Source organism: Numida meleagris, chromosome 1 (genome assembly GCF_002078875.1).
Source record: "Numida meleagris isolate 19003 breed g44 Domestic line chromosome 1, NumMel1.0, whole genome shotgun sequence".
In the NCBI taxonomy this organism is placed as follows: domain Eukaryota; kingdom Metazoa; phylum Chordata; class Aves; order Galliformes; family Numididae; genus Numida; species Numida meleagris.
In genome coordinates this window covers 171,046,041-171,060,785 of record NC_034409.1, presented here as the reverse complement: position 1 = coordinate 171,060,785, position 14,745 = coordinate 171,046,041, and the positions used below count along the sequence as shown (strand labels likewise).

Here is a 14,745-nt window from a genome sequence, read left to right as displayed (position 1 = left end):
TTATTTCAGCAACACAAGTTGCATTTGTGGATAGGAGTACCTTTAATATACATTCCATACACTAATCAGAATGTATCCAGTAGTTGGGCCGACGTGTCTTTGATTCAATTCTTAAGAACAGCCTTAGGTTTAAAGGTAGATCTGTGTGCTTTGTCTTAACTTATACTGTATTTCCATATGATTCTTAGAAGGAAAAAAGAAGCCTTCAGACTTTCATGAGTTTTGAATTCAAAGATTTCTAGTTACCAAGATTGAAATGGCATAGTTTGTTAAAAAAAAAAAAAAAAAAATTCCTTCTGCTAAGTAAAAGCATGCTATTAGACAAGCATTTTAATAAACAGCTCTGTATGACAGAAATTAAAATAATCACTTAGGTACAACTTTATTATTTATTTATCAGACTTCAATTACTGTTGCTGTTGGTTGATAGGCCTCGAGGAAGCTAATTATTTCATCTCGTTGCCAGGTTTATAAGTTAGCTGTCTTTAAACAGTTGAAGCTTGAATAATTTATAAAGGTTTGAAACAGTAATTCATTATGGACTTTTAAGAAATAGTATATTTAAGAAAAATTAAAACTGTGTCTTAGAGTAACACTTGAAAAATATATAGATATAAAACATTTTTTTTCCTACTGATGAAAGATTTTGAGACAGAATTTTGGTTCCTTGTTGCCATTGTCTTTGAGCTGTGACTCATGAACAGGAGTGACTGAGGAGACAACCAGTCTTAGCTGTCTACCCTAACCCTACTGTTTCTGTTGAAAGCACAGCTCTAGATTTTTGGACAAGCTGAAGTAGTGAAGTGCAGTATCAAATGAATGCTCTCTACAGAATTGTTGCTGAAAGTGTTTAACGTTTGAAATCCAAGATATGAACTATGTTGAATACTTGATTTAGAAAAAGAACTTTAAATTTGTAAGTATTTATCTAAGATATCTTACGTAGTATCATAAGAACTTTATTTATTAATGTTGTTCAAAAGGCAGCATCTTTGTGGCAAAATCAATAGTTGACACAATTTTTTTTCCATTTAGTTTATTAAATCAGCTTCTTACCGTCTTAAAATTAAGATATTTTCTGTGATGTTTGTCTGATTTCTTATGAGGTTGTAGCAGTGAAATGCCAAAATATTTTCAAGATAATTTTGCCAAAAATTTTTTCTGTTTCCAGAAGATTCCATTTATCATGTTCAGAGTGCAGCCACTCTTAATCTACCCAAAAGATACTTCAGAAGAAAATAATTTTGCTACCAGCAGGTGGTATACTTGTACAAACAGAATATGCATTCAATGAAAATTTTGTTTTTAAACTTTTTAAAATCAGAAAGTAGTATTCTAGGGAAATCTCTTAGTAAAAAATAATTCTGGTGTAAGTTTCTATGAAAATATTGGATTTCTTTTTCCTTTAGGTGTTATAAATTAATAAATGCCTTCTCAATTTTTCATTTAAAATTTTGTTTTATTTTCACATTTTATTTCTTCAAAGCAGTACTGCAAAAGCTGGTGTTATATTTCTGGTGTGACATTATGCAGACAGAGCAGCCAAAATATAAAATAAATACATTATTTTTTTTTTAAACTCAAAGATCATTTACAAGATACCTTTTGGGGTTTTTTTTGTTTTGTTTTGGTTTGGTTTTGGTTTTTTGGTATTAGTGGAACTTTGAGATGTTTCTACATTATTAATAAGAAAAACCACTCACTCAGCGTGTATTTAGCAACTACATACACTGTACTTCATTTTTAGCCATCTCCAGTTATGCTTCTAGTCAAAGCTCTTCTGTCTTTCTCTTTTTGCCATAAGTTAAGCAAGAGAAAGACAACCTCAGTTCACCATTCATCCCAACATTATGAAAGAAAGTAGTGATTCTGACGAGTGAAATATTTTCAATTAATTTATCCAATTTTTATGTTGCCTCAGTTGTTCATTCAGTGTCAAAGGATTAACTTAAAAGGAACTGAGTATAAAACTTCTGGAAACAAAATTGTTTCATCTAGGTATACTACATGTATACTAGCATATGTCATTAGCATTTGGATAGATTTTCCAAAGTTGTCTTGCGTTCCTTTAAATTTATGTTTTATGTTAAATTCATTTAATAATTTAAAAAAAATTCTACTTACCTTTGGTTTTACTTCATGGACATTTGAGTTATGGTCATTTCCATTCCTAATTCTTGTAAATGGTACGTAGCTTATTTATCATATTTTCTTGCATGTAGCTTTATGAATGGTTAGTGTTCTTTCCCTAAAATCACTGCTTTTTGGTTTAAATTTACTACTATTAACAATATAGAGGCCATTCCAGAATAAAAATTTCCATCAGGTGGACAAAGATTATTAAAACAAAACTAGCCAGTCAAGCTAATTGTCAGTCTTTCTTTGTATGTGCTCATGATCAGTTTGTTTGTTCCATCTTTCAGTCTGTTTGCAATATACCCAAAATCTCCATTGCCTCTACAAATTGTCTGCATTTTATGTAAATTTTCCTGTTGATCAGGAGCAAACTACCAGGCAATACGATATTGTCTAGAAATTAACTCCCTTAGAACTTTACATTTCACAGAATCATAGAATGGCTTGGGTTGGAAGGGACTCCAAGGATCACCATGTTCCAACCCCACTGCCACAAGCAGGGCCACCAATCTCCAGATCTGGTACTAGACCAGATTGTCCAGGGCCACATCCAACCTGGTCTTGAGCACCTCCAGGGATGGAGCAGGTACTATCAAAGCAAAAAACATCTCTATTAGCAGAGCTTCCCTTTTGCATCTACTAACACATTTTCCTTTCTGGTGTCTTTCCTAACTGAAGATTTATACATCTGAAGAGATTTCTGTTTTCAGCTTCCCCTTTCTATTTTTCATCTTTTAAACTTGAGTGTTCTTAATTTTTTCACTCAAGTCATAAAGGTTGTAGGAGTTAAAGGGTTTTCTTAAGAGTAGCCAGTTCCCTGTTCCTCTTGGCTTTGTCTTTCATTATTAATGCAAGAACACTGGTAACATGATCATAGACAAGAAACTGTGATGGCAGTTTAATGTGCTTTTCGAAGGTAACTCCCCTGCTCCTGTTGTGATGATTAGCTATAGTATTTTCTGTTATCCACTTTTGGTTCATCTGTACTCGTATTTCACACTTATTTCTAAGTCCAAATGAAAACTCTACCATTATAAGTAAATTATATAGTTGTACTTAATAATTATATCATTATAATAATTTGATATTAGAAGCAGGAATTGTAGTTGATATAAATGGACGTGGGAAGCCCCTGAATCAAACAGAACAGAAAAATAGGTCATTTACTGTATGATCCAACAACTCTTTTATGTCAAAGCCTTACCATGTATGCTGCAGGAGTTTATTCAGGATTTACAAGATGTATGAAAACATTATACTAAGTTCCAGTACCTTGTAAGATGTGTTAACTATCTGGTGTCTCATCAGAATGTGTCTGTATTTATCTGTCTATACGCCAGTGCTGTACAATGAATGATTAGTCTTAGCATCACATTTAACTTGGAAGAAAACTCGTGATTTAGAGCACTGGTAGCTTTAATCTGATGTAGACTAGGCAAGCAAAAATGCAATTCTAGAACTTCAGCCACCGGAGCTAAAAGACTAGCTAAGATATTTTTGTTGTTCCAGTGTGGGGCCTGGAGTTGGACTCGATGATCCTTATGGGTCCGTTCCAATTTGGAATATTCAGTGACTCTATATTGGCAACTAAAAACTAATTGCAAGAAACAGTGCCCAAAACTAAACAATTAACAAGCAATTTTATGAAAATTAGAAAATTAAGTTTCTAAGAGTGCTGTTAACTTTTAGTGGGGAAGATGGAGCGGTTAGTATTTTGGTATTACTAAGGTTCTACAGAATTCCTTTGCAATAATTAATGACAATATTTGCTAGGAATCACCGTCAAAATACTTCTTTCTGGTAGTAAGAGTGACTTTCTGTAAAGAGGAGAGATACTAAAGAAATAACCTTTGATTTGAAATTTAAATCAGAGTTCTACATCAATAGAACTGTTATGAGTTCTGAGGAAAGTTAAGCAGAATCTCTCTTTAAAATCATCTGATATGCTATGAAATGAGATGGTGTCTAAATCTGCAGAATTTCAAACCAGTGTGACTTTTTTCAGTACCAGTGAATTAAGCAGTAATTTCAATTATAGCTGTAAAATTACTAGATGACTTCAAAACTAAGAGAGGGTAAATTTGTTGTATCTATGAAAGAAAAAATGTGGCTTTATAGTTTTGAGGAATTTACAAAGTATGTCAACAAAATAATAGGTGAAAGAAATCCATAGGTAGTTTTAAGGTGTTTTGATGTGAAAAAAAAATGATAGAAGTTTTTTAAAATAGGTAGAAAAGAAAAAGTTTTAAAGTTCTTCTGTAGAACAAATGTAATTCATAAACCAGCGGACTTCTAGAGAGATCAGTATTTGTGTTTTGTAGCTTTACAAGGTTTTTGTTTTGGGATGGATTGAAAAGCTTAAGCACTGATGTTCTCAAAGAGCTGAAAGAAAGAAATTGAGATTTTATCCTTTATAGTTCAGGGTCTTCAGCACGAAACCATCCAAGAGAGGGAATAACTGTTTTATCTATCATGAAAATTTAAGAAAGCTATAGCCAGTTGGTAGTGAAAGTCATTATAAAATTATCAGTGTGCATATAGTGATTGCAGATGAAGAGCAACCTTACAGCAGTCCTGGCTAAAATGGAAGAATATTAATTCAAGTACATTTTTTTGTCCATGATTTCAACTGTTCTTAAAATCTCTTCCTCTGGTGATAATGCATAAGATTTCCTACTAGAGAGGAACCAAGTATCTCAGCAATTTAGCAAGGTTAGAAGCAAGAAACATGGAGCAATGGCAGACAGCATGAAGGAGAAAAATGCAAAAATTTGAGAGGATCATAAAGAATGAATTCTCAGATGGCAGAAATCTAGGGTTTTTTGTATATTTGCTGTAAATTATAAAAATGCCCTTGTCTTAAGATTTGGGTAACCGCTGGTATTAACATCAAAATGCTTCCTTTTTTTTTAACTGTATTTCTTGCTCCTGCTGATTATAGTTGCTTTTATTATTTGCATGTTCTTCTCTCTCATCCCATCTGCTTTCACAGTTATTTCCCTTCCACTTGTCACTATAGTCATCAGTTTTCCTCTCACAGCTCTGTTTCTTATAAACTTACTGCTCGTCCATTTTTTCCAGCTCAGTGTTGCTTTTTCCTTACCAATCAATAATTACATTTCAAACCTTTCATCTATGCTTTTTAACCTATTTGTCTCCCAGCCTGTTGTCTTTATGATTTCCCATTGCACAGTGTAACAGAAGACATGTCTGGAAGAAATATTTTCATCTGTTTTGTTTCATTTCAGCTCCAGTAAGGTCTCCATAATGAAAATTATCTGTTGGTTAGACCCTATCACTCCTCATTTGAAAAGTCCTCACTGCCTAATTCTAGACTTTTCTGTGAAGCCTATTTCCTTTCTCATTTGTGAGGCTCTAACTCTGACTACATTTCTGCTCTCATTCCACCAATTGTTCCTGTGTCACCTCTCGTTTTAATTTTTCACATTTTGGCAGCACTACAGAGGAGGTACAACTCTCATGTCTCATGACACTTCTGCATAAGGCAGCCCTGGCTATGCTACAGGGATGTAAGTCATCGAGCTGGACTGCTGGGCACTCCACACTACTTCCTCCAGCTGTCAGTGACCAGAATACCATCTGCTTTCAAATTAGTAGGGAGTTCTGTTGCTTCCACTCTCCTTCATACCCATGCTAGCTTGCTGCACTGATTGCAAAAAGTGGAGAAAAAGTTAACAGTGGCCATCCCCCAACAAATGCTACCCTTAACCAACTGCCTAGGCATCCCTTATTTGCCCACTGACACTTCTTCAGCTTTGTCACTGTCACCCAGTATTTATTCTCAGTGCTCCCTCTTCACTAGTTTTGTATGTTCTTCATACCCTGCAATCCTGCTGCTATGTCACCTCACTGGTTTGTGAACGCAGCTTCATCACACTGTATTTACATCCTAAGCCTATTAACTCTGCTTCCAGCAATCACATCATCCATGTGACTTTCCCAGGACACATTCGCTCAAATTCTTTCACAAAGCCATAGTACGAAAATTCTTGGGTAAACATCAAATCACTCTTCCTCATATACATTAAAAAAAAAAAAAAAACTTCTGAAAGATTAAATGCTATATACATTTCACTCCATATTTAGCATCCTTCTTTTTAAGTGATGAGCTCTTGTTTTCTGACTGTTTTCCCTTCTGTTGTGAAACCCCACCAAATATCTCCCTTGTGTGTAACAATAATAATTCTCGTGCATGTGTACATATGAGAAGAACAACTGTATGATTTTTTAATGCTTATTCATGGTATTTTTACCATCTTTTCAATTTTCATTGCATTAGATGTCAGGCAGGTTGATAGGCATCTTTACTCCCCATGCTGGTATTTCCAGTTTTCAGTCTTAGTATCATTTGCCTGGTATTAGTCCTTTTTAATATTTCTAATTTTTTTTCCTAGGATTCTCTAGCATGCTATTTAAAAAAAAAAAAAAGTAACAGAACTTTGTGATTTTTTTTTTATTAAAACCCTTTTTTTCATAGATTATCAATACTAGCTATGTTAGTCAATGCTTCTGCTGTTTGTTTCTAATCAGGTACATCAGGGCTTAATTTTCTTTTAGTCATAATAATGTGGGATGGGATTTTTGAGCACCTACCACAAATACCTCAACCCCTCCTGATATAACCAGCAGTTATTATTTCTGTTTCAAGCACAATCAAAAAAAAAGTTATTCTCATGCAATTACTGTATCTATTGATATGCAGTATTTGCTCCATCATACAGAAGTACAGAAGTCTTTTACCGCTTATATCTTTAGTCAGACAAGTTCTATTTTGGCCTATGCTTTTTGATTGTAATAAACATTACATAAGAAATAATTTGTATTTTTTGTATTTCAATCTTTCTTCTACTTACATAATGTTACAAAATTTCTGTTTTTCGTATTACCACAGAGAAACGCTTTATGGATGTTTCCAATGTACATTTTTTTTTCTCTTTTGTGAAAACATAGTCATAAGTCCAGACTCTGAAAAGAATTTGTTTTGATTTTTAAAATGTCTTACAGAAAATAGACTAGAGCTAATTCTTGAAATTATAGAAATCAGTTCCTTCTATTTTATATGCAGTTTCCCAGTATTACAAAGACAATGGATTCTCTGGCATCCTTCCAGATGACCCACCTCTTTTTCCAAACAACTTTTTCCCCTTCCCCCATGCCTGCAGGCTTGTTTCTCCTCATTAACATATTCAAACTTAATCTCTTCCATCTGGCAGCCCATCCTTTGGGCTGCAGTCAGAGGATCTTTTATGGACATGTGTACTGCTGCTCTCCTCTGTACTTGCCTCTAGCTGCTGTAGCTGGAGGTAACACAGCATTTGTAGCATCCAGTCTGAACATGAGGGCTCCCATGCAACAGCGTGAGGAGGAACTGGGATTCACAGCCGTGAAGCTGCTGTCACAGATGCCCACAGGGTGGATGAAGGCTTAGCTGTTTAGAACAGCTAAGATTCCTAACTAAAAAAAAAAAAAGCCCACATAACTTTCCCATATACCTCTTCAGAGCCGAAGACTTAACAGAAAATCTTTTCAGAGTTGTCTTGAATAATTCTGAGCTATCAAAACATTCTGAAAGACAGAAAGAACTTTACTCTGCAGATTGGCTTGATATTCCTCTGAACTGTTTTAGGGGCACAGAGCTACACAGTTTCTCTTCTAAGGGAGTTATATATTGGGCTACCTGAAATGCTTTAGCCTGTTGTGATAATATTTGTCCCAGAATGTATGGAAGGTGTGTATGATATGGCAGAAAACAGTATTACACAGAATTCTGAGCAAGGCCGACTTTTAGGGCAACCTGATCTTGGAATAGCAGATCTCTTTAGCATCTTTGTTCGTGACATGGACAGTGGGATCAAAAGTGTACCCTCAGCATGTCTGTGGATTGCACCAAGCTGTATGGTGCAGTGGACGTGGTGGAAGGAAGGAGTGTCATCCAAAGGGACCTTAACAGCCTTGAGAGGAGAGCCTGTGTGAACCTCCTGAAGTTCAGCAAGACCAAGTCTAAGATCCTGCACTTGGGCCAAAACAATTCCAGACGTGAATACAGGCTGTTTAATGAGTGGACTGAGAGCAGCCCTGAGGTGAAGGACATGATACTGTTTGTGGATGGAAAATCTCAACATGAGCTGACAATGTGCTGCAACTTGCAGCCCAGAAAAACAAAAGAATCCCGGGCTCCATTAAAAGAGGGGTGGCCAGCAGGTCAAGGGAGATGATTGTCCCCCTCTGCTTTGTCCTCATGTGGCCCCATCTGCTATGCTGTGTCCAGATTTGGGGCCTCCACCACAAGAAATGCATGGAGTGGGCCCAAGAGAAGCCTTGAGGATGATCAGAGGCCTGGAACCCTTCTCCTGTGAAGAAAGATTGAGAGAGATGGGCTTGTTCAGTCTGGAGAAGAGAAAGCAAAAGGGAAATCTCACTGTGGCTTTCCAGTACCTATAGGGGACCTACAAAAAAAACTGGAGAAGGACCCTTTATCAAGGAATGTAGTGAAAGAGGAGGCCTTTAGATTAGATGTAAGGAAAAAATTCTTCAGTATGAGGGAAGTCGGGCACTGGCACAGGCTGCCCAGAGAAGCTGTGGATGCCCCATCCCTGGGGGTATTCAAGGCCAGGCTGGATGGGACTTTGAGCAGCATGATTTAGTGGGAGGTGTCCCTGACATGGGCAGGATTGGAGTTAGGTCCATTCCAACCCAAACCATTCCATCCGCAGGGGCTGTCTAGGGTAGCATAAAACCACTTTGTCTTTTCAACTCATGCTGGCCTTTAACAAGATCAAATGCTGCTTAAAGAAGGAGGATATACACAGTGAGCTGCTAAGCAGGCACAAATGGTGATAGTGGCAGCAAAATAGTTTGTAATCCTTCAATAACTGTATTAAAATAGGGCTTATTCCATTATAATGTGTGTAATTATGTGCCTGTATTAATTATATGAAATACCACATCTGAAATTTTGGATTACGTTTTTTACATGCATACCGTTGCATTGTATTATGTATTATTAATAGGTTCATACCAGGCTTTGTTGGGATGAAGATGATGATAAGGATGATAAAGGTTTATATTAGATTATGCTATAGTTTGTAAAGACAATATCTTGACGATCTGAAGTGCCTGGATCTCTTTGGTCATATGTTTTAGAGTGCATTTTTAATAATTTCATTTAAAGAGATGCAGGTATATTTGATTTTGGAAATATGTAGAAGTAGCTCACAAATGATGCCATGAACTTTTAGTTCTTAGAAATTAAATAAGTAAGATCAATGATTAATATGCATACTTTCATTAGAACAAGCCTGATTTGAAATGTCACTTACCTACTACTGTAAGGTACAGGGGAAGTAATGAGAAATTAAATGTAATCTAGTTGGCCGTGGAAATAACGTTTGTTTATAATGGATATGTTATTAAGAAAAGTAAAGCTTATTGAAATATTGTACTTTTCACAGAACTAAATTTCTAAAATGACATGATGTAGTCACATCACTTCCAGGAAAAGTAGATTGTAGCAGGAGGGACAATGTGCAGACATTCCCACTTCTAGGACTGACTTGTATCTAGTACTTTAGATAGAGAAATTCTGCCTGATTTACAGCCATCACTTAGAGCTGCATCACAAATACCTAGATTCCTGGAAAAAAAATTAATGCCTGAATAATATTCACAGGATTTTAATGTACGTATTTATAACATACTGTCATCTAGGAGCTAAACAACTTAATATTAATTTACTCCATAGTTCTGGGACTGTAAAGCATTTTTTTTTTTTAAGTTTTAGGCTAGAATTTGTGGCCACAGTCTTCTGCTTGATTTTATTTTTAAACTAATCCAAGGAAAAATGTAATAATATAATTTTTTTAGTAAAATCTCACAGATTAATATTTCCATAATATTAGTGACATAAATAAACCATTCAATATTTTCTAGCCTATGACTTCTTGCAAGAAACAAGGTAAGAAGAAAACGTCTTGCCACTTCAATAAAGATGCTGCTCAAATAGTCAAGCATAAATCTGAGAGTAATTGTTTAAGATCCAGAAACCTTTCTATCTACAGTTCAGATTCTGTGAACCCAAGACATTGTTGCAGTAGTGGCAGTACTTGACCATCCAGTAACATTATAGTGTTTAATTCCAAGCTCTGTGTTTGAGTAACTCAGAATCTGCTATTGCTCCAGGATTTGTCCAGTCTTGTTTTATTGTTTGATTTTTTTTGTTTTCTTTTTTTGCATTTCAGAGAAGTTGGAAAAATACAAGCAAGCACTATTTTGCTGTTACTGATGTTATTATACTTAATTTCTGTATCAAGGCAATACATAATTGAATTTTGAATGTGGAATTGTAGAATATGAATGTGTCCTTGATGGGCTTTCTATGATAGGCTAGCATGCAGAAAAATAAGATTTGCAAAGCTCTTTGAATAGCAGTGTATGAAGTACATTACGCACTCTTAATGATGAGACAGTTTTGCACTGTGGGATCATTTCAGTTTACATTATCCCATGAGCAGCTCAGTGCAAATTTTACACTGTAGCTTAAACATAATGACTTTTTTTTTTTGGTGGCAGGAGTTTGTAAGCCAGGAATTCACAGGAATAGGAGAAGAAAAGCAAGCTCGTTAGCTAGCATGGCTATATGTGCCACACTCCATCATATACTTAACTGTGTTCAGCATATTTTTGTTGACTTATTTATATTATTCAGAAAGATTGTTGCTAGCAAATACTGTACCACCCCGAGACAATTTTACCAGCGCAAGTCCTACTAGTTTGTTAAATGCTATGTGGTATTTTCTCTGAGAGAAAAGTCCTTTGGAGTCAGATGAAAGTATCTTAAGCTCTGTTATTACTGCATGGATCTAGTTCAGTATGCAGCATCTATGTACACAGACATCATGCCATTCATATGACTTTTGTTTCCTAAGTGTTCTGGTGTTCTCAAGCCTCATCTTCTTAGTCTTTTAAAGTTGAAAACTGATTTGAAACTTTATTAAAACTTTTGTAAATCCTACAAACTCCAAAATAAATAGTCTTTGAACTAGAGAGACAAAAGGCATTATTTAACTGAAGGAAAGTGCCAGGGAAGACAAGTAGGGAGATGGAAGTTCATCAAAATCTCTACTTTTTAAAATAAAAATGTTGCATTATTTTCATGTTGTTATTCTTTTAATGCATTTTCTCCATACAGTCTTCTTCATGAAGAGGGTTTCCATCTTTTCATTTATACTTGCAATTATGTAACAATCTTGGTTGGATTGTACATAGTTTTGCATAATGGTCCAACTGTACTCTAACAAAAATGCACTACTAACCTGCTAGTACCTGATGACCTGAGTTGCTCTGTATCTTTATCTCCCACTGCATCTGGCTGCAGGCTGGCAGAGATTGAGAGCTGCAGTCCTGGGTTAATAACGTTGTGAGATATATTCCTGTAGACAGCTGTGTTTTAAAAAGATGTGCAATTTGTGATTAAGAATATGGTTTGAATCCTTTTTTTTTCAAAATTTTTATTTTGGACCATTATTATGCATTTCAGATATCAAGCCTGGGTTAACTAACAACCTTTTTGAATCCCTGCAAATAAATATTCTCCTCTGAAAATTTTGTCATGTAACTTACGACTTCATTAAAATAGCAACTTTAAAATCTGTTTTACTTGCAGCTGAGAATATGCAGTATTGTTCAGGCTGAATAATGAAATGAAAGGATTACCAGATTAAACACAGAAAAAATTAAAAAATTAATAGTCTTTGAAGGTTTCTTAATTTAATACAAGGTTTTAAATTCTTACACAATTGTGTCATTTTTATCAACAGAACAGGTTTTTTTTTTTTTGTGAAAAAAGTAGTTTTGCAGAACTCTTGTTTTTAAAACAGTTTTCATTAACTTCCTTACTCTCTCTTCATCACAACTTAGATGGATGCAAAAAGGGAATGTTTCTCACATTCCACAATGATTTTATGACTGTCCTTCATATCGTGAGTTTAAAACATAGGCTTCAACTGCACAAGGAGATTTTAAGCTCTGAAACCATTTTTGAAACCATGGGGTAGCTGTCTGCCCATTTTTTGCCTTCATATCACATAAGGGTCAAAGGGACTTAGCAGTCACAATAGAATTATTCAGTGCTCAGTGTAGGGGGAGAAATGATGGACTGTTACATCATGCTAACACAACATCTGTGAGCAAAACTGTATTGTAGTATGGAAACAAAGTAGGCTATTTTACTTAGAAAATTGATACTCAGAATAGCAAGATATTTCTGTCTCAGCATGCATGCCAAGACATTAACATTGCATCTTCCCACTGTGAGAGCTCAGAACTGGTGCCTCACGTTTATGGAAGATGCTCAGAATTGCTCTCGATGAGTAAGCAACTCGCACTAAACTCCCAAAGATGCCTTCTCATTGTTTGTAGGTAAGCACAATAATGCCTGTTCCACAAGGCAACATCAAGAGTGGGACCTTCAAGTGGATTCAGGAAGCATATGTTGAAAATGTTATTCAGGATGCAAAAAAAATGATTACAGATAATTAACTAAAAAATGATCATGTGCTGCTTCTGAAAATATGAGTGGCTAGAAGGTATGCTGCTGCATCCACTCCCCTTGTGCTGTGCCCTCCAGAACTGAGCCAGGCCTCATGACAGCAGTCAGTAAAGTTCAATGGGAAGACATGAAAGCATGAAAGAAGTGGTTAGGTGGTCTGTAAAAACTGAAAAGATCTGTTCTACATTATTCTGCATTCTACATATTTATGCACTTCGTCTGGAAATTGCTACCAGTTCATAGCTATAGTGAAGGCTATATGGAAAATAATGACCTAACTCACACCTATGAAAATCCAACAGAGGAGAGTTTTGTTTTGTTTCTTTTGTTTTCCAGCTGCTTTTTGTCCAGGGCTTTTTACCTCCAGGGTTCTACAGATAAATTGAATAGCACTGGTTTAAAACAGTGGTTCTCTAATTATGGTCTTGCAAGGTGGTGATCTTCAGAGTTGTGTAAAGTGTACAGTGTGTTCAACTACCATTTTGAATGTAAAGATGAAGCCACAAACATGTTGGGTGTTTGACAGTGATCCGACAAGTTAATTTTGGGCTTAAAATACAGCTTTGTCTGAATATCCCACAGCATAATTACAAAATTGGTATGGGAGATATTTGTGTTGATAAGGTCGAGAAGTTGTCTAAAAGTGGAGTTGGTCATTTCTGTAGAGGTGAATTTAAATACCAGATGATTACACGTGTATGTTTTGAGTTGAACATAGGTTAACAGTAGCTTATATCGTTCTACAGAGCTTTAATATTGCTTTTGAATGTAAAAAGGCAATGTAACGCAAAGATGGCCATGGTTGTTAATGGCTTGTATTAGCTGGAAGCTATAAAATCATCCTAGTACTCTGTTAGTGCTGGAATAATAATTTACCAAGACAATTACCACATGGTGGAATTTTTGCTGCTCTAATTCAGTGTTATTAATAATGAATAAAATTGCAATTTTCTCAGGTTGCTAGGGGCAGTGGGGAATTATTTCAATGAATATTTCAGCACATTAGTTTAATCATAGTTCCACAAAATTCAAGTGGGCAATATTTTATACTTCTAAGTTCAGTCTGCTAAGGGACCATAGTCATTAAATTGCAAACTATTTGCACTGAAGTCCATTCTATGATTTACAAGCCTTGTTAAAAACACTGTAAAAGAAAGCAAGCTGTGCCATTAATACTTGTAATTTGATGCTGCATTTGTTAATGGGCTCTGTGTGATTAATGTTTTTAGCAGCAGGCAGAACATTTTGAGACAGGCAGTGCTGAGGTTTATAATACATAAATGCATGTAAAGAAATGTTAGAATATTGTAAGTTTTAGTAATATATGTTTTTACAAGATTATATTCCTGAAACAGAAAAGCAGCAGTGAAATTATAGTATGTAAATACGGTTCAAGCTGTGGTAGGTGCTGATGTGTGTGTTCTTTATTTCATAGCCAACTGCACGACTTCTGGCGCTTGGATTACTGGGAAGATGATCTGCGCCGGCGGAGGCGATTTGTTCGCAATGCTTTTGGCTCCACTCATTCTGACGCTCTTCTGAAAGCTGCTGTGGAATATGGTCAGTACTAACTCCTGCTTCAAAATATATCTTGACGATTTTTTCTTCATGTCCATGAGTGCCTGAGAGTTGTGCCCCTTCTTTAATAAGAATAGTGCTAATTCCCAGAACAACATTTTCTTAGAAAAGGAATTCTTTCGATTCTTATACTTCAATGAACCAGATGTGAGCTTGCGAGCTGTTAAATTTTCTAATCCCCAAGAGGTTCACATGGCATTCCCAGACGCTAATTTTGAGACACTGGTAAAAGTAACCAAACTTGTCTCTCTTGTGTGACAGAATGAAACTGTTAGGCCATCAAACTAATGTGTCCTAACAGTTCCATTGGAGGCCTCTCATGAATAAGGACTTAACTGTTTTTAAAATATATCAGATGTTTTTATCTTGGCGTGCATACTCAGCCAAAATTTTTTTTTTCTGCAAATCGTGAAATACAACTTGTTTAAAAATATGTATTTTGAGGATGCTTGTGATGGAATAGA

The 14,745-nt window shown here is 35.6% G+C and overlaps 1 protein-coding gene across 12 annotated transcripts in view; it reads left to right on the top strand.

The window, feature by feature from the left end:
• Window positions 1–14,745, top strand: part of NBEA (neurobeachin) — a 486,663-nt gene that overhangs the window by 283,841 nt on the left and 188,077 nt on the right. For all 12 annotated transcript variants that reach the window (XM_021377858.1, XM_021377912.1, XM_021377833.1 and 9 more), the window contains one exon: window positions 14,139–14,263. In XM_021377858.1, the coding sequence (XP_021233533.1) occupies window positions 14,139–14,263 (125 nt within the window). The remainder of the gene's footprint in view (window positions 1–14,138; window positions 14,264–14,745) is intronic.